Source organism: Varanus komodoensis, unplaced genomic scaffold (genome assembly GCF_004798865.1).
Source record: "Varanus komodoensis strain SLA01 unplaced genomic scaffold, ASM479886v1 scaffold58, whole genome shotgun sequence".
Classification (NCBI taxonomy): Eukaryota; Metazoa; Chordata; class Lepidosauria; order Squamata; family Varanidae; genus Varanus; species Varanus komodoensis.
In genome coordinates, this window is record NW_025336197.1 from 1,681,666 (window position 1) to 1,706,963 (window position 25,298).

The window sequence follows — 25,298 nt, forward strand, 5'->3', positions numbered from 1 at the left end:
GCACAGATATGAGTTAATTATGCTTGAGCTATAGTGTTGCACTCATAATGAAAAAAAAAAGCATATGGATGTCATTCATTTTCAAAATACAATTGCATGCAAAGTGAGAATTCTACACCATGTCCATGATTTTGGCTTCGGAATTTGAAGTGTTATAATTTATCTCTGTGCCACCTTTGGGCCAAAAGCCTCCAAGGGTAGCTCTATCAAGTTAGGCATGAATGCAACATTGTAAACATTATTTACAATTTGTAATAGCCTAATAAGAGAGCCAGTGTGGTGTGGTGATGAAAGTGTTGGACTGGCCCTGGGATATCTGGGTTCTAGTCTCCATTCTTCATGAAGTTTGCTGAACAACTTTGGGCCAGTCACTCACTCTTAGCCCAACCTATCGTACAGGGTTGTTGGGAGGATAAAATGGAGCTATATAAGCCACCGTGGGATCCTAACAAGGGGAAAAGAGGCAGGATATAAGCATAATGTAACAATAATAATAACAATAACAATAATAATCCAATTATTATTATTATTTCATCATCTATAACAAAAGGCCTACAACCAAAGGCACTCTGACTTTAGAATGAGCTCTCCAGAGAGGTTCACATGGTGCCGTCTTTATACTTTTTTTGGCACCAGGTGAAGACCCTTTTAGTTTGCTGATATTTTAACTGTTAGTCTGTTTTTAATAGTATTTTTAATAGATGTGGTATGCTTTCTATAACATAATTAGTTTTGTTAAGTTGAAGTAGGTGCGCTTTTACTGTTTTACAGTTATTTGATTTTTGCGTTTTTATACTGATTGTATGTGTTTATTGTTGCAACCGATCCAGGGAGCCATGTGGCTAATAGGGTGGGTTAGAAATTAAATAAGCAAACCAAAATGCATTCACCCCACGGGAATGGCTGGGAAGACCATAGACATGCTGGTACACTCAGGAAGGGTCAGCAGGGAATCTGCCTCAGGACTTTTGAGAACCACCAGGAGAAGGCTGCTGTAGTCCATAGGCAAGAATAGGGAATGGACAGCAATTCTGGTCATGGGGGCTGCTGGATTGTGTGGTGAGGCCAGGATGGTGGAGCAGGCAGCATAGAAACTGCTCTGTGTAGTTAACCATGCAGCTGTTTGACCAGTAAGTTTGGGCACAAATCTGCACACTGTGGAAGCCATGCAGGGTTGTTTGCTCTGTCTTGGGAACCCAGTCTAATTCAGATGAATAATGCCAACAGCTAGGAATGTGTACAGTACAGCATTTCCACCTGTTTACTGTTAATTACAGTTCTCAAAAGCTCAGCTAGGCAAACAGCTCATATAATATTGGTATGAAGTATCAGAATTAGAAACTGATTGGCTGGTCTGCCAATGTAGGTAAAGATATTTTTGTGTGTATGCATAGATAATTAAACCATATTTAAAGAAAGCTGGCTTTTCAAATATTGATATCTGGTGTTACTAGCCTCTCTCTGTTTTTAATTACAGTCTAGGGACTTCCCTTTGGGATTATTTCCATCATAATAGATGGATTATCTATTAAGCAAAGAAAATATGCCAGAAGAAGTGTTGAGCTGCTAATGGTTCAGTACTATGGTCCCTGAAACACTGTCCCAGGAACCAAATCCAAATGAAAGATTGGATTTCTCCACTATGTGGGAAGATAGGGAGGTCCAAGCGTGGGAGGCAGTTTTAATTTTAGGACCCCACTACCAGGCTCTGTGGAAAATTCTGCAGCCCATTTCTCCCCACTGATGGTGAGGGTGAAAGGGGGAGAAATAGGTAGGTGGTCCCTGGGCATGTCTGCCAGGTCCCAGACATTCACCCAGTGTGGAGAATAATTAGACCAACTGGATGTTGGTGTAATGAATTCCTTCCCTTTGACTGCAAAATGATATCTCAGTAAATGATGTTGTATCTATAATGTGTTCATTCCTTTCAATTGTTTCTGTGTTGTATCACTAAAAAAGTATAAACAACCTATTAAGCCAATGGTTTTACTGAATTTGTTCCTGTTTTGATAGCTGTCTGAAATTCTCATTATAACAGAATAATATGTATTATTCTAGGGAATTAGAAAACATATTACTACTTATATACTATAATCCATCTATAACAGTGTTTCTCTAACTTCTGTGTCAAGGTTCCTGTCCATGTTGGAGGAGGAGGTGTACAGTCAAAGTTCTCCTATCTGGGATCCAGATTTCGTAGTATCCTCTTCTCAAAGTGCCCAGCTAGGCATCCAGACAGGTAACTGTGATGTAATGCATGGCAGGATGAGAGCTAAACTGAACATGAGGGAATTAACATGTATGTTTTTACAGGGACTGTGGGGACTGGGATCAGCAAACTCGGACGGAGGGTAACTTTCTTTCTCACAAAAATTATATTTGTGTCTCAAAGAAGAGCCATACTGCATCAAACCCATGGTCCCATCTCTTCCAGCATTTGTTCACACAGAGGCCAAACAGCTGCATTACATCCCACAAACAGGGCAGGAGTACAATGGTATACTCCTACCTAAGTTCCCCAGTAACAGGTATACATAAGCACACTGCCTCTGATACTGAGGTAGTACATAGCCAGCAAGACTAATAGCCATGGATAGCCTTCTTCTCCATGAATTAGTCCAGTCCCCTTTTAAAGCCATCCAAATCAGTGTTGATGGCAGCTTTCTTGGAACTTCAAGCAGCAGACTCACAACTGTGATAATTTAGCAGGACTATGGCAGGAAAAAAGTGAGGTGCCCCAAAGTTAGCTTCACTCCTCAAAGAGCCCAGGCTGCTCAGATTTCCACTCAGCTGCTATTTGTATAACCAGAAACATGCACATTAATTGCAGTCATAGTTTAGTCATAATGTTGGAAAGAAAAGGATAGTTTTGCACCACACATGAATACTTTTTCCTAAAATACAGCTGAACATTACTTATCCAGGCCTGTCCGGTTTGGATTTTTTAATTAGGCTTTTGTTATGCCTACACAAAATATTATAGATAGTGTATTGGCCATTGCTGAGTAAGATTTAGACAAGAGCGTGTGTAATAAGATTTATGTATACAACTCTTGTTTATAAGTAGAGGAAGAGATTCCAGTGAACTTACAAAGAGCAGCTGTAATGCTGACAGACTCCTGGAAACTAGTATCATAATCAAGTTTAAATAAACTAGTGAGCATCTGGTAATAATAACCGTTAATGATATTTAAAATTTATATAACTTTTCCCTTCTTAAGAGCTCAGAACATTAAACATACATACATACATGCATACATACATACATTCTTTCTGTCTGTCTTCACAGGTGGGATTTTAGCCCACTCTGGTTCACTCTTCTACATCCTGCTAATTCTCACTCAAATCTTTGGAATGTACTCAGTTTAGGTCAAGTTGAAACATTGTTTTTCCATGGTAATGTCTTTGGAAAATAGTGGACTCTGAAGGTTTAGAGGCAGGGTGGGTAAAGTGTGAGCCACACAACTTCTGTCTGCATCCCACAGGAAGGTAAGAAGGGCCCTGCAGGATCAGAGCAATGTCCATCTACTCCAGCATTGTGTTCACTGAGCGGCCAACCACCTGCCCACAGGGTCCCACAAACAGGACAGGGGTGCAGTGGTGCCCTCCTGCTTCTGTGCCCCAGTAAGTGGTGCCCATAGCCATGCTGCCTCTGATACTGGAGGAAGCATATGGCCAGCAGGACGCTAGTTCCCCTCCATTAGTTTGGTCAGTCCCCTTTTCAATCTGCCCCAGTTGGAAGCAACGTCAGCTGTTGTCCCTACAATTATCATCATCTCTAGCTGCTGTAGTCAATGGCAAGGGGTGTTAGGAGTTATAGGCTAAAACATGTGGAAGGTCATGTTTCCCACATCTGGTTTAGGTAATAGACATTCTCAGCTGGGGAGATGAAGGGAGTAGGGCACTGTCCATTAAACCCTCTCCCAGCCAGCATGACCCTCCTCTGCTGTTGCTGCTGCTGCTTCTCCTCCTCCTCCTCCTCCTCCTCCTCCATCACCATCACCATCACCATCACCATCATCTCTTCTATTTATATCCCACCTTTTTTTCTTTCTAAGGAACTTAAGGCAGCTTACGTATTTCCCCTCTCAATCTTATCCTCACAATAACCCTGTGAGGTAGGCTGGAAAGAGCATCTGTGACCAGTGAGCTCCATGGCTGCATGAGGACTAAAACCTGGACCTCCTGAGTCCCAGTCCAACAGTATTGATCACTATACCATCCTGGCTCTGTTTGATAGGCATGATAGGTTGTCTTTAGTCAGTGTCAACAGTACTTTTTCACATGAACCCCTGGCCTGCCTATGCTTAAGGCAGCCTTTATAGGCACCTAGAAAGATGCTGTATACTGAATCAGCAACCTTGTGTTGCTGATGCTTACAGGGGTGCAAGCTCTGCCTGGAGATGTCAGTGGATGAACCCGGGATCATCTGCATTCAAGGCATGCTCTCTACCAGCAGCTGGTCCCTCCTCTTAGGAGGAACCTCAGCAAAGCATTTTTTAAGTGTTGGACTTTCCTGCTTCAACCTTTCGTGTTTCTGGTGAATAATCTTTACTAAAAGGACTGGGAATTGCTTTGTGTGAAACTTGACTTTAGAAGAACTGCTGGGTCATGGGGTTTGGGTTAAGGCCGCCTTTTCTCTCACAGTTGCATGACTGGTTTTAAAATCATTCTTTGAAGGCAGATAGTACTGACCCAGATGTGCAGCTTGATTTCTGATGCCTTCAACCTTGTTTTCTTTCTACACGATTGTAGTCATTAGCCGTCCTCCTGTAGTGAGGTCTGTTTCATACAGTGCAAGTCCTTCATCTCTAGATCAGCCCAGTGGAGGAAGCATGAGTCCTGCTTGCAAGACTGCTTCTGGACTTGACCCAAACATAGGTAACGTAAAGAACAGTGGACCTTCACCTTTGTGCTGTTGTTGTTGCTTACGTCTAATTGGCATGCCCTCAGACTGTAGGGACCTGCTCTGCTGAGCCAGTCCTGCTGAAGGGCACGAGAGCTGAGTAAAACTAGAGCTGTGGACAGTGCTAAGTCATGCTGCAAAAAGATCCTAGTTGCTGGACTGGATGATCCCGTGTTAGTCGTTCTTAGGCCCACTGCAATCAGAGGCCTAAATTAGTCAAGTTCCCTTGTTTTCAGTGGGCCTGCCTGTGCGTATGACTAACTGTGGATCCAACCCAGTGTGCTTCACTGCATTGGTGATTATTTATTCTGTTCAAAGTTATTTAGAGGGCTAAATTTGAAATTGTGACAACCAAGACTTCTGCCTTGGAACTCAATTTCTTTCCCAAGTTTCTAGCCCCCAAGAATTAAGTGAGTGTAAACAGAGCATTCTTCCCTCAATAGTGACTGATGAGAACCAGTTCCCATACATTGGGATTGTGGGATAAGGTCCCCAGGACAAAGGATATCCTTCCCAATTAAACCCTAGAAATACATATTCAAGGATGCGGTCCTAATTATGCCATTGAGCACAGTGGAGCTAGGATTTGGCTGTGCAATTTCAGTTGAAATTGTCCCCAAGGCGAGGTACAGATTACATCTCAATAGTTCATGTTGTTTCAGATCAGCACTGACCCATGGTTAAACCTTAGTGCAGACAAGCCCTTACATTTTCTTTGCCCACAGGCAAAATGCCACCTAATGGAAGAACAAAGCCTGTACTGGGTGTCCTATTCCCCAAACACCTCAATTCATACCTGATGCCTACACTGTGTTTAAGCATAACTGTGAAAATTCTTGCTACTCTAAAAAATTCACTCTGAGCTGACAAAGCTTTTTTTCTCCTCTGAGTTATTTGATTCTATCACACTTGCCCCCGCCACCCCCAGCAATTAATGAGGCAAGTCAAAACACAGTTATTTTTAACTTATCCTGGGCCTGAAGTGCCAAGCTCTCTCCCTGCAGCTTTTACTGCCATATGTACAGAATGTTCTACAACGAAAGCTAAACTGCCAGATTTGTTGATTCATGAGCCAGGAGAGACATCCATCATATCTATTCAGTCCAGCCTTATAGCTCTTTCTTTTTCCCAACATGTTCCAGTATACCTTGACGGGTCGAACTGGCAGGAAGAGGCATTTTGAATGGAAAAAAACAGTGCAAGGGTTAAGAGACCCCCCTTTTCCCTCTGTTGGTCTTTTAACTCAGCAGCAACCTGTGGGACCAAACCAGATAACTGCCCCCACCCCTCTTCTAAGAAAGGCACTGCAAAACTACACACAATTTTGCTTTTAGCTTTGCTGGTGTCACAGAGGAGCAAGGCAGCCAGATACAAATAATCAACTTTTGTTACATTGCTTTGAATTGCCCACACACCATGAGACTAATGCCTTGTTGGTGCAAACTAGTTTGGGAGCATTTTGATGGAAATTATTTTCACTGCCAGGATGTTTATGAACAGTGTTTTGTGAATGATCACTGCGGTAATCATTCATGCACACATTGACATAATGATTACTGTATTTCTTGCACTTCATTCCCCTCTGGCCTCAGTCCTAATATTTCTTCCTTCTCCTGCACCTTGTGTGTATATATATTTGTCAGCTGAAGATGACATTCCCATGCCTTGGATGAAGTAAGCCTGGTCCACAAAAAACTGAATTACTGCATTGTTACGGTGCACCAAAAGTGCCAGGGATCACAGAAAAGTTTACTGCTTAACTATATGATAATTTTGCCCTTTAATTTATAGAACTAGGAGAAGAATGTCTATATTTCCTGAATATAGACATTCAGCAAAGTTAAAGACATTCAGCAAAATATATAGACATTCTAAGCAAAGTTAGAACATATCAATATGTTCTTCTCTACTTATAGGGCTTCTTTTGTGGTTTGGGCTTCTTTCAAAGCTCTCTAGTGATTCCCTAAATATACCTGGAAGTACTAAAAGTTCATTGCTCTCTGGATGTTAGGGCAGACCCAGACTACTTTTCTTTCTTATTTGTCTAACCTGGAGTAAGGAACCCCTTTCAGCCTGAGAGTCAAATTCTATTTCAGAGAACGTATCAGGGAACACTTTTCAGTGATGGGTGAGGTAAATGGGAGTGCAGCCAAAATACTAAAAATGCCAGCATATTTCAGCTTCAAGCTTTTACTGACAGTAAGTAATCCTTAGCAGAGGCATTTTAACCTTTTAGAATGGGGGAAAACATGGCAGAAAAGCATCCAAATATTGCTGGTTGGGGGAAACAGAGTTGAGTTGTAAAAAGGGACTGTGGCCATCTTGGTGGATCCTGGGGGGACAGGAATTGGCCCTCAGGTGGGCCAGATTGAGCCCTTGTGCCTAAGGACCCCTACCCTACTCTAACTGATGGCTTGGTGTGTTTCCTGCTGGGCACTGTGATGTGCACTGGAAATTATGCAGTCCTTCTTATCTTCCCCTGGAAGCCCTTGCTCTTTGTGGAAATCCAGTCATACCAACTGTATGATTTGTGGTAGTGCAACTCTTTTTCCTCAGTGGATCAGGTGGGAAAGCAGCAAGAGCTGAAATGCTGTGCGTGTTTGGACTGTGGAGAAGCCTTTCAAAACAGCACATCGAATGCCCAGAGTTGCAGCTGCCTGCATCTGCCATGTCAGCATAAACTAATTCACAACACATTTTTGCCTCATAGTAAATCCTTAGATGTTAGCTGCCTTTTTAATACCTTGTCTGAATAGCATTGCTTTTGCAAGAGTCCATCTTTCCATTAAAAAGACCTTGAAACAACCGCACCTCATTTTAGGGTCATTTGCTCATGGTGTGTGCAAGCTGCATGGGACATGTAGACTAAACCTAAGCGAGGCTTCTGCCTACTTGGGTTTAACCATTAATGTTCATGAGTGCCTTGCCTTCGTTTTTTTCACACTGCTACAAGGTGCATCTGTGAGCACTTGATAGAGTGGAGATAACACCGATTCTGAGGGCTTTATCTGTGGTGATCAGTACCACAACAGTAAATGGCAGCTGCCAGCCCATTGAAACTGTGTCCCAAGAACAGTCATTATTTAAACTTATAGCATTATAGAATAGTCTTTCAGAGATATGAGTAAAACACATCAATTTTTTCCGTTCTGGTGTCTTTATATGTCTGCCTTCTGAGAGAATGAATATTTTGGTAATATCAAACTCCTTAACTGGTTTTTCCCCCCATTTGGTGTGGTTTCATTACTCAGGAGAGAAGAGAAAAATTAATGAATCTTATTCTGTGGAGGATGCTAAAAAGCCAAGAGTTGTAGGAGACATTCCTATTGAATTAATCAATGAAGTGATGTCAACAATTACGGATTCAGCCGCAATGCTTGGTCCAGAGGTAAGAAATGTAGCTTTGGCAGAACCATTCATGTCAATTCAGAATGTGGCAAATTAACTTTCTTAGCTACAGATTATCAATAAGTTTATGGATTGTGATTACTGATTATTGAAAATACCTAGATAATGGTTTTATTTCAAGTGATTTTTAGGATATTTTCAAGTAGGGGTCATAATATGATTCATAGTACAGCCAACAAAATTAGACATACAAAGCTGACTTAATTTCTGCAATGACTAAACAGAAATAAACTGTTGGCCTATCCAGCCCAGGATTTTCTACTCCATCTTTCTTACTACCTGCCTGATCCTTTTTATAACTGGAGATAGAAACTAGGATCTTTTGCATACACAGCTTATTTTATACCACTGTTATATGGAATTGAACCTTGTCCCTTCTATAGGGTACATAATTATTTGTGATTAAGAGTAATTTAAAGCATTATGTTGTAATGTATTCAGTAAAATAAGTATTTTTAGTCTAATTTAAAAGTTTTACCACACCATAATCTTGTAACATTCTTGGTTAAAAATGCTTTAAGCTAAAAGATTTCTGAGATAGAAGAGTTGGTATGAAACTAGCATACCTCTAAAGGTAAAGTTTTAAGTGTCATTTCAGAATTTCTTCACTGGGACTAATTTTAACATGTTTTTAGTTGCTAATACTTAGAAGCAGAGCTCATGTGCCTGCTTTGATTCAAATAGCTACTTTTTGTCAAGAGAAGACACTGGATTATTCTATGTCTCAAGTCACATGCAGTGAACCAGTGAAGTCCCATTTTGGTTGAATCCTCTTCTGTCTGTAGGATGCATAATGGTCTGCTAGACTGTGACTGTAGCATGGAGGAACAACTGTATTTGCCAGTGGGTAGACTGAGGATTTGTAGTGTGCAGGAAATGGTCTCTGCTTCCTCAGTATGACTGGTAGACCTTTTCTCCTGTTCCATTCCTCCTATCTGATCATGTGTTGCCTGTTTCTAGCTCAGTGACTGGCTGAAAGCAAGCTGCCTGATTCTGGATTTTAGGGAGACAAGGGAGATGCAAAGACATGTAGACGGTGGGGCTGACTGCTCGCTATATGGCTTCTAGGCCACCAGAAAGAAGTAGGAAGAAAATGAGGTCACCGGGCCCTAGTTCCCATTTATCAGTTCCTAGATTTTTCAAGCCCGGAGTGATCTGTAGCAACCATTCAATAAGCAGGAAGTAGAGAAGGGAAGAACTGTGTGAGTCAGACACATAGGAACACAGGGAGTTGCCCTAGAAGGAGTCAGAGCAGCAGCCCCTCTAGCTCAGAATGGTTGGCACTGACTGGTAGCAACTCTTTTGTGCCTCAGTCAGGCCTTCATCTCGGCTTTACCTGAAGGTCTCAGGGATCATACCTGGGACCCTCCACATGCAAAGCACGTGCTCTACTACTGTGCCACAGCCTCCTTTGCGTGCAAGCTACCATTCACCAGCTACCGTCCTTGTGTAAATTCCCAGCATCACATAATATGAATTGCCCTGCTAGCTCTTCCCATGCTTTGATTATTGTCTTTTGGACCATGCCATGGTTCTTTTTGAAATCCTCAGCAGCAAAATGTTGCTCTGTCAGACAGAAAACAAACAGCTGACTGGCATCTTTGTAATAGTGAAGTTAAGATGCAATTGAATTTGAATCAAACGCTTGCTTTTTTGTGATGTTTTGTTCTGCGTGACTAGCTTTTTTTATTCTGAGGAGTTGAAAAAGAAGTGAACATTTAAGTGAATTTACAATGATATTCCTACTTAGAATAAGTTAACAATGATCTCTCTCTCTCTCTCTCTCTCTCTCTCTCTCTCTCTCTCTCTCTCTCTTTACATGGTCGCTATGTAAGTTGATGAGAATTTAGTTTGAATTGTTTTATACTTTTCAAATTCTTGGTCAGTCGACAGCTTAGGTGCTTTCCTAAAAAGTTTGAAGGGTGCTCTGTCAAAATATACGGGACACACTTCCAAGTCTATGTGCAGATCATATGCAAAAACAAAGTAATACAGACTCTCCAATGTATACTGAACCTATTTCCATGCTTTTCTTTCACAAAGCAGACAAATTTTCTGTCAGCACACTCAGCCAGGGATGAAGCAGCCAGGTTGGAAGAACGCAGAGGAGTGATTGAATTTCATGTCGTTGGAAATTCCCTAAATCAAAAGCCAAATAAGAAAATTATGATTTGGCTGGTTGGCCTACAGAACGTATTTTCACATCAGTTACCCAGAATGCCAAAAGAGTATATTACTCGGCTGGTCTTTGATCCGTGAGTATCTTCTCTTTCTTTCTCTCTCTTCCTCATGGGAAAAGTAGAACAAGAAATATGATAGCTTTCCCTGGTTGAGCTAGTTTCTAGAAACTCCGAGTCAGTTTTTAAACTATACATGGAGCACAGAATCAATGTTCAGAGGAAAAATAAAGTGTTGAAAAAGATGCTGCAAAATAAAAGATCACCAGATGCTTCTCAGGTTCCTTGAGGGTTTCTCTGCATGAGGCATTGATTGTGCTCTCATGATCCTTCACTCATGGAAGTTTGAAGGGCCTTTTTCATGACCGTGACCTCATCCAGTGGTTGTCCCCTGTCATTTAGCTGCTGCTGCTTTTTCTCTGCGTGGAGAAAATGTGGTGGTATTTTTATTACCACTTTGATATTGCCAGCAGACTTGAGTATAGTTTTGTCATAGCGGCATGTTCCATGTCCCTTGGGAAGGGTGTGCGGTTGTGTGAGCAGCAGTGAAGCAGTGTGGGAGTGGTGCAAGCTACAGCCTCACTTTGCACTTGCGACGCTGGGCCATTTTTCCACTGCCAGTCCATGCTCATGCTTTCTTCCCTTCCTCTTCACTCTACTCTCTGCCAGTTCTGCAGCAACGAGGGTGTGGGTTCTTTCAGGCAACAGAAAATCCTCATCTTGTTGGATATTCAGGGAAAAAGGAGCAAGGTAGAGTTGGGTGGAAGGACCTCATGCAACATGGAAATCTTGCGGTTGTTTTCTTGCCTTCCTGCCCTCCTCCATAGCTTCTTGTTCTCTCTCTGACTCGCAGGTGTCCCTGTTGTCCCACCCCCTGTAGGCTGAAAACATCAAGTTTATGGTGTCTTTTCAAGCTTTCCTGATTGCCTCCTTGGCCCTCTTGCTCAAGAAACAGCTAGTTGAACTCCTTGCTTTCTCTGAAATAAATCAGATTATCTTCAGTGGCTTTCCAAGTCAATCACAGTGACTTCAGTGGAATTAACTTATGACAGGGGTGGGAGGCAGGTAGGAATGCTGCATGGGAGGTGGCTGTACTTACTTGCCTTCAGGTGGAGGGGATGTTGGCATTTGCAATCCCGATATTCCCTGGGCCCCCAAAAGATGCATCTGGAGAGGAACTTGCAGCTGAGAATGGCACAGTAATACTGCCATACCAGTCTGACCAACACTCTTTCTCTCTCTCTCAATCCTTCTGTCTCTCACACACACATGGGAAAAAAACGGGGGATGTGAGGGAAGGATGTCTGGCAGGCAGCTTCCTTCCATGAAGGAATAGGGAAAACCTGCCCAGGACTGCACATTTCATAGGACAAAGGGGCACCCTGCTGGGTTCCCAGAGGTGCATTGGGCTGCCACCGCAGCCAACCTCAGTGCAGGCACAGCTGCTAGGGGGCAGCAGACAGTGGAGAGGGGCACGGCCACTGTGATGTTGTGCTTCCATGGGGATGCTTTTGGGAAGCGCCATTCACACATGACAGGTTTTGAAGCTCTTTGTGGCATTATGTTGGAGAGGGGAAAGAGCAGGTGTAGAAAGCCTTGTGTATGATGCAGAAAACATCATAGTGGGACAGTTCTGGAATAAAACCTTCATATAGAAAAGCCCTGAGTGTAGTCTTTGTGGGCTATTTTGATTGATGGTAGAATAAAATGTGTAGGAAATGAGCAAAGAAGCTGGATAGTGAACTGGAAACAAAGCGTGGCCTGTGATTCTAGCTTATTAGGAGAGCAATAAGCCAGGAATCTGACTTTGTTCATTACATATGATGATTCCTGGTTTTTTTTTTTTTCCGCTCCTGCTGGCAGGAGGAACCAAGTAGTAGCAAGAACCAGCATTCATTCCCTGCTCATGCCCTTAGTCATGACAATCCAACCCTGGCAGTTCATTGACTGGAATCAATCTGTGAAACTCTATTCTAGATTACTACACTCTAGATCATGGGATAGTATCCAGTTTGTGTTCCTCTGCAGATCAATGGGAAAGGGAGGAGACAAGTTTTGGTGGCTCCCTGCTCCAGACCCTTACTATTATGTAGGGAGCTGCAGCAGGGAGGAACAGTGGCTGAAAATAACTCTCTCCCTGGTCCATTGACTCATGCCTGTTGTAGCAGAAGGCATTTGTCAGTCTCTACACCAACCGGATACCATCTACAGATTTTCCAACAGTTTTGTTAGCAAAAATGTCTACTGTGCTATTTCTGGAATGCCCCTGTCCACTTGCTTAACATCACTGATTTATTTGTTGTTGAATGAAATATCTTCACTAGCTTGGGTGCCAAAGCACTGCCTTTCAACTGATCTTTTAACAAATACGATGATTTAAGACAGGAAATAATGAGCCAAAGCCTCTCAGTATTTTAGAAGCCCTTCGGTATCTGCTAGCAACTAAAAGCAATGAAGAAACAGAGCAAAAGTTTGCCTCACGTGACTTAAAAGATTTTCCAGCTGATACGTGATCAAAATGATTCCTTGTGCAATTTTCTTTTTATTTATCTCTGTAAGATGACTGTTCTTCACGTTTGCCTATCCATGGCTGTTCCAAAAGTGAAAAGATCATGTATTGGAAATTTTTTAAGTAAAGCTATATATAATCAGTGTACAGTCAGTCAGTCCTTGAGTTCTGTTCCTGAGAAAATGGAAATTCATGTCTAAGTCCAGTTTGTGTATAAGTTGAATCACATATAGTCAGCCCTCCGCATTTGCTGGGGTTAGGAGTACAGGACCTCTGTGAAAGTGAAAAAACTGCAGATATCTCTTTAACTCCCCACAACTCACCAGCACCTCCTCTTTGCAGCAAGGAAATGTGAAGCAGATTTCCCTGTTCGGCTGGGTGAGACAGGAAGGCATGCTTTGGAGGTGTCCCTCTCCCCCTTTCTCTTCTTCTCTATGATCATGCTTTGGAAGCCCACCTCTCTTCCCTTTGGCTTCCTCTTTCTCTGTGGTGATGAGAACATTCCTGCATTAATGTTTAAAAATCCATAGGCTGCATAGCAGTTCGTTTGTAAGTACAGGTTTTTCATAACTTGGATGTTTGCAGCTGGAGGACTGCCTATAATGTAGAAATTGAACTTTGCAATGGGTATTTAGGTATCCCTTTGAAAGTGAGCTTAGAAAATGCAGTCTAAACATCCCTTGCTTTAAAAAAAATTGGGGGGCAGTTTCTCATTTAAAATGTTCTATTCACATCAGATGAAATATTTTGCTAGAATTGTACCTTTAGTGTCCATGTAGAACATAACTCTATGCAGAAAGTAGGTATGTTGTCTATTACACCCATATGAATAAATGTTCATATATAAAAATTTTGAAATATAATTGTATAACTACAGGAAACACAAGACTCTTGCGCTAATAAAAGATGGCCGTGTGATTGGTGGTATCTGTTTCCGAATGTTCCCGTCTCAAGGATTTACAGAAATAGTTTTCTGTGCTGTGACTTCTAATGAACAAGTAAAGGTAAAGACAATTTTGGGGAAATGTAAGACATGAACTCATTCCAGAAAAGTCCAGCATAATTGGGTGCTATAGGATCCCTTGTCACTTGATTAGAATGCACTGTGTCCCTTGAGCTTGATCCAGATGAGACAACTGTACTATCTACCCAAGTGTATTTCTGCAGCAGGGCAAACTTACACAGGTTTGGATGCCAAAATAGATTCGGCTGTTACAGCTGCTGAAAGCCTGCCAAATATCAAAAATGTTGTTTGTTAAAACTGCAATGTGTTACATTTTTGTCTCTGTTACTGTGCCATTCTCATAAGCATAGCCTGGTTCTCAAAGAGTGCCCAAACTGATGAATACAGATGTGTATATGGCTGCAGTCCTGTGGGTCACATCTTAATGCTCACAAGCACCAGAACCTGAAGGCTTACAAGCACCCTGTGCAGGGCAGGAAGAGAAGCCGAGGCACCTTCTGCCTCCCTGCACGTTTTCATTCTGCATTTTCTCTAGATAACCAGTTTTGACCAACTACCTGTGGTGCTTTGGAGCAGGGAGGAAGTTGGCTGAGGAGAACACAAGATAGTTCATATCTTGACTTCTGTAGCTCCCTTCTCCCCCAGTTCACTGGAGTGTCCCCATGCCCTCTCACAGGGGCTGAGAGATTAGCCAGCATGACTCTTTCCATACCAGCTGCAAGAGGGGTGGAGGCAGACTGGAGCAGATTCCCGGCTTTGAGGTTGGTTCTGTCTGTGACCATGGCTCTGGGAACCTGAAGTACCCCGTGGCCTCTCAGGCAGTATGCAGGGCCTGTGGGATAGCTCTCCAAGCCTCTTGTCATGCAAAAGGAATCACACAGGCAAATGGGGCTTTCTGTTTCACTCACTGGTTAATGCAGCATCCGTGAAAGTCCTTTTCTTATTTCCAGCTCAGTCCTGGTGCGGATTGCAAGTGTTGGGAAAGGTGTCCAGCACGAAAATAACATTGCATAATTAGAATTGTTATTTTATCTTTGCTAATCTTGGCTGATATGTTCCTTTAGGTAGGACATCTGTTGTGGAATGTGGGGTGGGAGAATCCGCATAATACAAGCTGTAAGGCTGAGCTGAAAGCTCACTTCAGCCATGAAATTGCCAAGTTGCCTTAAGCAAATTATTATCAGCCTCCTTCCTAATATTGGGGTGATAATGATAATAATACGGCTTCTGTTACCAAAAAGGTAAAACAGTTTCTGAAATATTGAATGTGGCACACCTTGAGCTTGGGATCACACGGTGCACCTTTTATCATGCCCCTCCCACCGATCTTTCCCCTCTCCCCCCCTGCCCCCAGCAGTTCTGATGAAGGTTCAACTCTGAAACATGATTCAGCATTGGACGTGCAATTAAAAAGAAAATTGGCAGTCGCTTTCCTTGTCAGCAGAAGCGTTTTCCACTCTCAGGCAGACTTCTTTAGGTTCCAAACCATTTCTTCAATTTTTTTCTTCCACATCCTAAAATAAGATTCAGGGTTTGGTTTGGTTTAATTTAATTTTCAAACATTTATATCCCGTCCTTCCGACAAACAGCTCAGGACGGCTTACAACAATTTAAAATATTACAATAATACAATAAAACAGCAGATATTAATATAAAACAGCACATCATAAAACTAAGGGAAAGAGAGGAGGAGGAAAAGAATAGAAAATGTGACTGTGGGAAAAAAGATCTTAAAACATCTAAAAACCTTAATTATTAAAATGATGGTTGAATACAAAAGTCTTTACCTGGCGCCAAAATGAGCATACAGTTGGCACTGGGCAGACCTCTCTGGGGACCACATTCCATATTCGTATTAGTGTTTATATTGGTGTTTTGCATTCCTCAAAGATTATTTCTATTGTATTTTATTGTCTTGCTTTTATGGATTGCTGTAAACCTCCTAGAGTTTCAGCTATAGGGGAGTACAGAAAAGAGAATAACAATAATAATTGTCCTAATAATTTATATGCAGGGCTATGGAACTCACCTAATGAATCATCTGAAAGAGTATCATATTAAGCACAATATCCTCAGCTTTCTTACATATGCAGATGAATATGCAATTGGTTACTTCAAGAAACAAGTAAGTAGTCTGTGCAAAGAACTGAAATTTTAAGAACCCTGAGGGAAGCCCTTTAGGTAGATGTTCATGAAAACTGAGCAAAAAAAAGCCTTTATGCCTTGCATCTAAAGAGCATGATTTGTACATCCAAGTTCTGGCTTTTTTGATGATGTTTAATTGTGGTGCTGTGTTTTGCTATGTGATTCAGTGATAGTGCATGTCATTTTCATCACTAGCGCCCCACACTCCGAGCAGGAGAACCATCTCTGGTGAGGAGACACTGGGTGTGGTAGGGAGCAGTCGCATGGTCATTAGCGTTGGCCCCAGAGGCTGGCGCCTGAAAGAACTCCCTGTATGCAGACGCTGTGCTGGCTGGAGTGGTTCTTTGTTCGTCTTTTTATATCCACTGCCACAGATGAGGTTCCATTCCCCCTGGATATAAAATTGTCACCCGACAGGGTGAATGACCATTATGTGGTGGCCCTGGTCTGAAGAGACCTGACCATATATTTTATATTTTTATTTATTTTATATTGTTAATTTTAATTCTATATTGTTATTTTTGTATTATATTGTGTTTGTAAGCCGCCCCAAGGCTTTGGCAAGGGGCGGCAGAGAAATGTTATAATAATAATAATAATAATAATAATAATAATAATAATAATAATAATAATAAAGCTGATCCTATTCCACCAGGTATTTGGGAATTAGCTGGCATTTCTGCCATTGCTTTATATTGTTTTAAAGGTGGCACTCATTCCTGCTTTCGCTGATTCTGTTTCTGTATAAATCACCTTGTGGACATTTTTGTTAGACAGTGTAGAAATCGTGCTAATGAAATGATTTTCCTTGAATGGCTGTTCATGAGCTGCAGTTTCCAAAAGTATTTTCAGACTCAACCTGCAATCCAGTTACCTACATAGACGTAAATCCCACTGAGTTCAATTGGACTTGCCTCTAGGCACTGGTTGACAGGTTTGCAGCCTTAGGTAATATTGGTAACAAATGAAAACCTACTAAAATTTGTAGGGCTTTTAATTTTTCTAAATAGGTACTGTTGTGGCACAAGGCACTCATCTTGCCTTACTAGTGCAGTGGGTGCCTGTTCTTAATCTTCCTGTTGAAATGGCCCTCTGCTGCTCCCTTAAAGAAATCAGGTAGATGATCAGTCTCCTTCCTGCGTCACAATGCCACAAGCTCTGCTTCTTCAAAGGAGCAGTGCTCCTCTCAACTACCTGCTGTTTCAAGGAGATGTCGCCCATATCAAAAGATTGAGGTGATGAAAGGGAGATACGTAGATGGCAGAGCTAGTGATGGAGCTACTTCTCTGCTTCTGCTTGTTTCAGGTTGCCTGCCTCCCTTTCACTGTAGATGGAAACCAATAGCAGTTGCGTATCCACCATGCTAATGATGCTTCTTTATAACAAACTATTTATCTGAACATCTCCCATGTGTCTTGATTTATGTATTTATTTTTTGCTTGCTTGCTTGCTTGTTTTAAGTAGCAAGTATCTTCAGTCCATATATGAAAATGCAGGATGACTTGGAAAAATTGATGTAGATGTAGGTTATTGGTAAAAGAGATATAACAATATATAGACTGGTCATAGGCAAATGTTTAATTTGAAAATATATAGGTTGCTGAATTATACATTCTTCTATTGCAGTCTAGCTGCAGAATGGCTGCTGCAAAGCACACGAGGGACAGGGTCACTAATGCGTCCACAAAAAATTGCACAGGTTTTATTAGAAGATGTTGGAAAGCCAAGCCAGAAAAATGCATTGACTCTTTTTTCCTTAGGGTTTTTCAAAAGATATTAAAGTACCAAAAGCAAAATACGTTGGTTATATCAAGGATTATGAAGGAGCAACTTTAATGGGATGTGAATTAAATCCAAGGATACCATACACTGAATTTTCTGTCATCATTAAGAAGCAGAAAGAGGTAAAAGCGATTTTATATATTAATCAGATGTTTATTATAAAATGCTAATACACTGGTACCTGCAAGTATTTCTTTGCAATAGTGTTTATTTCATCAAGTGGATAGAATGAATTAAACTGAGTGGCTTTGGGAAACAAAGCAGTAATAGTTTTGGATCTGGAAAGCTCATATGATTTCTGAAGTATACATTTCTCACACAAATAATAGATGCTTTCCCTCATTGTATGACAAGCCAGCCAGTGAATGTTCCATATAATTCCCTTACCTAATCTGCACTATTGTTGGAAATACGATTCTTGACACTGAGAACAAAAAAGCTTATTTATTTGGTTTATGCAGTCCTATAGTCTACTGAGAAGTAAATCCCATTGGGTTCAATGGGTGTACAAAATTAGCAGCTTGAGTAACTTGATCCAGCAATGCATAAAGTGACCTTTAATAGAGGAGGCAGCTCAAATGGGCTTCCATCGTGTCATCCTGTACACATTACATCACCCATGGCAGTTACATCAGGGAAATGGTAGATAAGGAACCCTCTCTTCTAGTTTTCATCCAGTGAAGTAACATGCCAGGTTGGATAAGTAGCATGATGCAGAGTTGCATATGATGTGCAAAGAAGGCTTCATGGATATCTCAGATGCCTGAACGCGGCCATCTTAAGACTGACTCTGCAGAGACCATGACCCCAACATCAAGCCAGGCTTCTACACTCTTCTACTACCCACTGCTTTTTGTAACATCTTGCCTGATTAGGAGACTTAGAAACCAAGCAAGGTTTAGTTGGCATAATAAAGGTATGGCACTAATATGGATTTTGGGAGCTTGTACTCCTGACCTTGTTTTCATACCTTTACTCCACGTTGGTTCATTCTAATTTATTTGACTTTTAGTCTGCTCCATTAGCCACAAGACTCCATGGGTAGGTTACAGTCACCCATGTACAATAAATAAGATCATATAAAAGACCATATAATAAAACACTAAAATCACAACATTAGACTCTTAATCATAAAACAGTAAGATACTGATAATATCAGAGTCCATGGCATGTCACTTGGAAGTCAGTCCCATTCTTGTCAATAGGGCCTACTCTCAGGTAAGTGAATATACATCACACTTCAAAATTACAATTGCAACACTGTTTCTGTTACAGATCATTAAAAAGTTGATTGAAAGGAAGCAAGCTCAGATACGGAAGGTTTATCCTGGTCTTTCCTGCTTCAAAGATGGAGTACGACAGATTCCTATAGAAAGTATTCCTGGAATTAGTATGTACCATCTTCTGTCAGTGACTGCTGGGTTCAGTTTTTAAAATGTGCTTCTATTATTTTTGAGTGTACTTAGAGTGTCATCCCATGCATGTCATTGTCAATTTTATCAACTTTATTATTTTTCATACTGCCCCATAGCCAAAGCTCTCTGCATGGTTTGTTGTACTGTCATAAAACAGACAAGAACGCCATAAATTCCAAAATACCATACGATAACCTTTGGGATTAGGCAAAGAAAATCTGCTTATGCAGCTCTCTGTACTCCCTTCCATAACCCATTACCCACCCACTCCCAGTATCCCCTGAAGTCTGGCATACTCTTAGGTAAAAAGGCACATGAATAAGAATGCTGCTGCAAGAGAAAGTGTGTGGCAGGATTGTAAAGAGTCTGTGGGGTTGCACTGTAAAATGGAAAAGTCTTTCTGCTCACAGAGGTCATCTTGGATGCACCTGAATGAGTGCTGCATTGCCGTACAGGATTATAGCCATAGTCTCGCTAAGCGGATAAATTTGAGGAAAAGTCTCATAACAGCATGAATAGTTGAATCTGTGAAGGACAACTTCTAGGGATCCTGGAGCCAATTCTTACCCAATACAGCAGCTCAACACACACGCACACACACAGAGAAGCATCTAGGGACAACATAGAATTTGCTGCCAAAATTCAGTAAGGTAGCAACCAAACTTAACAGTTTTCCCTTTAAAACAAGATGTACAGGGGACATGAACTTCATTTTAAAGCAAGCAGCATCTACTGGAGAATTCCAGGAGTGTAATTTCATTTTAAAACAAAGTGGATGCTTCTTACATGCCGTGTTGTAAGAGGCTGTGTTTGTTGCCACTGGGCTACTGAATTGGGCAGAACTTGTGTGCTACAAAATTGGCTGTGGGCAGGGGCTTGCGGAGGCTATGGGTTGCCCACCACCAATTTAAAACAATCACATTTTTTTACATTTCATATTTTATTGGCATACTTCAGAATGGTGTGTTGTCTAAATAAACAAGGTGGATTTAGGATTACATACTGTAACTATTATTTTGTTTGCTCTGTAGGAGAGACTGGATGGAAGCCAAGCGGTAAAGAAAGAGGGTAAGCATTATTTGGATAAGGGAGTGAAGAAACTCCTCCTGAAGTAGAGAAATCCCCTGTAATCTTGAAATAGCTGCATATTGTTCAACTTCAAAATACCTGAGGAAGTGTGTGTCTAGTAAACAATATTTTAAATGTGTAATGTTGCTTTTGAAAAGAGCATTATAAAAATAACCCCATACATTTTAATATCGTCTGTATTTTCTTTCAAGTAAAGAACCCAAAGACCCAGATCAGCTTTACAGCATACTAAAAAACATTCTACAACAGGTCAAGGTAAGCACCGATTTTTGGTTATGTATGTATGTATGTATGTATGAGATGATGGTGACTGGGAGAGCACTGACCCATGATCCATTTTTTCTTTTCCGAAGAGCCATCAAAGCGCTTGGCCTTTCATGGAACCAGTGAAGAGAACAGAAGCTCCTGGATATTATGAAGTGATAAGATTTCCCATGGGTAATGCTATTAACCTTTTTATTTAAAGTAGAGATGCGAGCATATCTCAGGGGAAGAAATGGTTTTGAGCCTGAAAGCATTAAGTAGCAGAAAGGAATCTGTGAGTTCATCTCTGTGAACTTTTGTACAGGCACCAGTAGATAAGCTCATTACCACTTGCATTATAATATGCAGGCCATGTAGCATACAAACCAGTGGACCATAAGAGTTGGTGCAGAGTTGGTCAGAAATAGACCTTTCATGAGCAGAAATGGCTTTGCACCTGCAGAAACCTTTTTGGAGTCAGAGCCCTAAGGGTGTGCACTGACCGTAAGATTTTGTTTCAGTCTAGTGCAGCAAATCAAAAACCAGTCCAATTCAGCTTGAACTAATTTGGACTCCACGTGATTCATATCAGGGGTTATACTGAAATAATAATATAGAAATCCAAAGCTTTATCCCTCTGATTTACTATCAGTGGAAGTCAGTAGCGTTTGTTTATTTGAATAATTTGATGGAATTTGCAAGTGTAATAACCCCTTGTGAATGGATGAAATTAGCCAAATTGCAAACATACAGGGACATTAATATAAGGACAGATTATATTATTTGATGTTTTATGGTGCTTCCCCAAGGAAGCACTTCTCTCCCTGTTGTATGTGGACAAATGTTTTATATATAACATACAGCATAGAGGCCAACCTAGAGAAATCTGCAGAAGTTCGGAAGGCTAGGGATATCAAACTTTGCAGTAGTCTCCAAACTTGAGGAGGAAGGAGAGATCCCATTCTCCCTCTTGTAGATGCTTCTTCTGTATGAAAACTGAATGATGTCATGAAGAAACTTATAAAATTTCAGAAAGATATGTGGAAGGAGAGTTATGATGAATGCAGAACAGTTTAAGTCTAAGTGTTTTCTGTTCCATTGGCACCAAAATGACAGAAAGCGCAATAGGACAGAAGTGGATAATGAATGTGGAACATCACAATAGCAAGGACTTGAACATCTAAATTTTCCAAGCACCCAGTGCAACCTTCACATCCTAATTCCCATTTTATACTTCTGCAGCAACTTTATTTACCTCACAAGCTTACACTGTAGTTCCTCTTATTCTTCTCCCACTTATATTTCCTCCCATCCTTTGGGTGAGCATGCAGGTCAGTCTTCCTTCCCCCTCCCTTGCCAGAAAATACATTATTTCTTTCAAACACCCACAGGTTTGAGCCCTTGCTCAGTTTTCTTTCACACAGTTACAAGAACATTTCTCACAATCCTTATTCTGTGCACTGCAGTCCTTGTTTCAATTTATGGTCTCCAGAAAGTCCTGCCCTTGACTACCTGCTCAGTTTTTTGAAACTCAAGGCTGTGGATTCCTTTATATCCACAGAAGGACCAAGGGGGAGGGAGCCAACAACCCACAGTAAGCCTAATAATTTTGAGTGCACTGTCAATTGTTTGTGAAATAACAACACAAAGTTGCTTATTGCCAAAGGTGGGCTAGTGCCTTTTCTGTCTCTCTGGAAGCTGGATCACTGACCTTCAGAATTCAGATTTAGATTTAATTTGGAAAAGGCCTGCTTCAGCTTGTGCATATTCCAAATCTTTCTAAATTGGTTCTGCTCAGCAGTCAGACAAATCCAAAGCACAGTCCCTAACAATTTCTTACAGTAACCAAAGAACTTGGGACACAAAAATTGCTTTATATAGGACTGCCGCCCTCCCCATACAAGTTTGACCTGTTGGTGGGTACATATCGCCTTCCATAGGAGGTACAATTTAAGGAGATGAAATTGCTGAGACGGCTGGCTTTTCAATAGTGGAAGGAAAAGAGTTTTTCCTTTGTAGTGTATTGTACTGTCTGTCCTTTATTCTTTTTTCCCACTTTAAAAATGCCACCTACTGTGCTAGTTCTTTTTCACACTATTTAAGATTCAGCCTCTTAGGGCAGCCAGAGCACAATTCTCCCATTTCATTCAGTTGAAGTATTTTTGCTCCCCAACCTGAAAAAGCATCAACTGACCACCCCAATTCAACATCTGTAAATGGGAGTCTGGTTTGCTACAGCCGCATTATACAATTACAATCTGAATACATAGCATAGGCATGTGGTGAGTAACATAGACACAGTTACCATGTTGATTCTATACAATTTAAATAATGTTCGCCAAATTGTCTATGAATTGGAATCTTTTCACTATAGGAGGAAATATTAAACTTTTCCAAATCTGGGGCATACTATCATAGCAATAAAACTTGATGCTTGTTTTTATATAGATCTGAAAACTATGAGTGATCGACTTAAGAACAGATACTACGTGTCTAAGAAGTTATTCATGGCAGATTTGCAGAGAGTCTTTACTAACTGCAAAGAGTACAACCCACCTGAAAGTGAATACTACAAATGTGCCAATATACTGGAAAAGTTCTTCTACACAAAAATTAAAGAAGCTGGATTAATTGACAAGTAATGATTTTCCTTATCTCATGCAATCAAGAGGACCTAATTTAAGAACAGAATATGCAGTTAAATTTTCAATAGAATTGGAACTTGTGTTTCAAAATTTGTTTTATTAACTAGCACTTTTAAAACATGTAATATAGAAGAGTTTATTTTATTACAGTCTTTTTAAATGTACACCTGCATGCCCTTTTGCAGTGTATTCAATTTTTATTAGACGTATTGCACAAACTGTTTGGAGATCTGGAAAGGGAAATTTTTCCAAGCAGTGAATGTTTAAGCTTAATGTTAATGCAGTATCAAATTGTAAAATAGCGTTTTATTTTTTACAACAAAGAAACTGATGAAGGGGAAAATGAGTTTTATATATATTTTAATGAAACACTCAAAGTAAGAGAAGGTGCTATGAAAGGGTAAGGAAGACCTGTTTTAAGCTATAAGGATGAAAATCCCTAAATAGATGCAAATTTTCTCCATAGTTTGGTCCTTGTTGCGTGTATTTGCAAAGAAAATTTGACATGATATGTAGCACAATGCTGACTTTAACTGTGTAGGTTATGTTCCCAAATGGATTTAAAAATCTGTTGCAGTCAAAAACTATTATTCTTTATAGGGTAACGCCAGATGCCACAAGTAATTTTAACTGATGCACATACATCTGTGGCACACATTTTTCTGATTAGCGTGCTGTGACCTTTGGTGTCTCTACCCAGCCGTGGTTCTCCATTCCCATCAATCTTGATGTAGATCAGAATGGGTTCCTTCAACCTATTATGACAGGTGCTGCTGTCTTCTCTCTTAGGGTGTATGTACACAATGCCTTGTGCATGCAGTTTTTTCTGGACTGACACTTCCAAAGGTTTCATAAAACTTCATAAAAGCAGATTTGAGCATACCTTCCTCTCAGTGTTAACATGGTAGCTTCTGTCTTGTATCAGTTACATTAAAATATTTTCAACCAAAGTTCTAAAACAAGTTATTTTAATTATCTAATTAATAATAATCTAATTATTATTAATTACATCTATGCTTGAGCTGCGCCTTATATTATTCATAGGAAATGCATTCATGCAAATAGTTGTCCTTGTCAGATGAAGAAATACCGACTAACCACTGAGTTTTCCTATAATGTCTTTCACAATACTGCAGGGAGAGGAAGAAAGTGGCATCCCACTAATTTCTTCTTCCCAAGTTTTATTTCTACAGTGGCACTGGAGGAGTAAAATTTCATGATGTTGTATTTAGTGAATATTTCACTAGTAAACTGCTGTAGAAATTTGGCCAATTGTTTTACAAAAGAATTTTTTTTCAAGATGCCTATAGTAGTGTTTATTCTAATCCTAAAACTAGATTCACTTGATAGAAGGAAATGGTACAAAAATAGTAAAAATGGTAACATAGAAATGCCTTAGTGCTTTATATAAAATCAGATTTGGCTTTGTATTTAAAGGTACAATGATGCAACTGTGTATTAGAGTATTTAAGTAGTAATTTTCAAGTATTTTGTAAACTGGGCCAACAGAATCACCTCTTAAGCTTGATATCCTGTGAAAGTGTTATTTTCAAAGATTCTTATTGTCTTGAAATTAGAGTTTCTTCTATATTGAAAACATTTGGTTTCTAATTTAAAGATTATTTTCATAGATATTGTGCAATAAAGCTATATATAGTATGATGTGTTTTAAAAATGCTTTAACTGAAATTTTACATTTGTAAAATTATTTATTGTATTGGTATAAAATGGTTTTAAATTATATGTATAAAATTAATCTGGTGTGCTATTTTGTAATTTGCTTATAAAAAAACCTTAAGTATTCAACACGTGTTCGGAGTTTTTCATATTACTTTTGGATATGCTTATGTTAGGAATTCTGTGCCAAAATGTTCAACCATTTGATCAGAGAAGTGTCAAAAGAAATCCCATATGAGCATCACGGGAAAGGTATGAGAATTTTCTGAGTAATTCTTTGGGTCTGGACCTTTGGCACTTACTGTTTTGAGGTGGCAAAGAGCTATATGCTTGTTTTC

At 40.4% G+C, this 25,298-nt stretch overlaps 1 protein-coding gene across 2 annotated transcripts in view; it reads left to right on the top strand.

The window, feature by feature from the left end:
• Positions 1–25,089, top strand: part of KAT2B (lysine acetyltransferase 2B) — a 56,505-nt gene extending 31,416 nt beyond the window's left edge. The window contains exons 7-18 of one of the 2 annotated variants that reach the window (XM_044449400.1): positions 2,133–2,239; positions 4,756–4,881; positions 8,158–8,294; positions 10,358–10,569; positions 13,878–14,004; positions 15,979–16,089; positions 17,870–18,013; positions 19,167–19,281; positions 20,338–20,374; positions 20,587–20,650; positions 20,749–20,833; positions 23,087–25,089. In XM_044449400.1, the coding sequence (XP_044305335.1) occupies positions 2,133–2,239; positions 4,756–4,881; positions 8,158–8,294; positions 10,358–10,569; positions 13,878–14,004; positions 15,979–16,089; positions 17,870–18,013; positions 19,167–19,281; positions 20,338–20,374; positions 20,587–20,650; positions 20,749–20,833; positions 23,087–23,280 (1,459 nt within the window). In that variant the 3' untranslated portion in view covers positions 23,281–25,089. The remainder of the gene's footprint in view (positions 1–2,132; positions 2,240–4,755; positions 4,882–8,157; positions 8,295–10,357; positions 10,570–13,877; positions 14,005–15,978; positions 16,090–17,869; positions 18,014–19,166; positions 19,282–20,337; positions 20,375–20,586; positions 20,651–20,748; positions 20,834–23,086) is intronic. The other variant, XM_044449401.1, reaches the window with a different exon arrangement.
• The last annotated feature ends 209 nt before the right edge of the window (positions 25,090–25,298 follow it).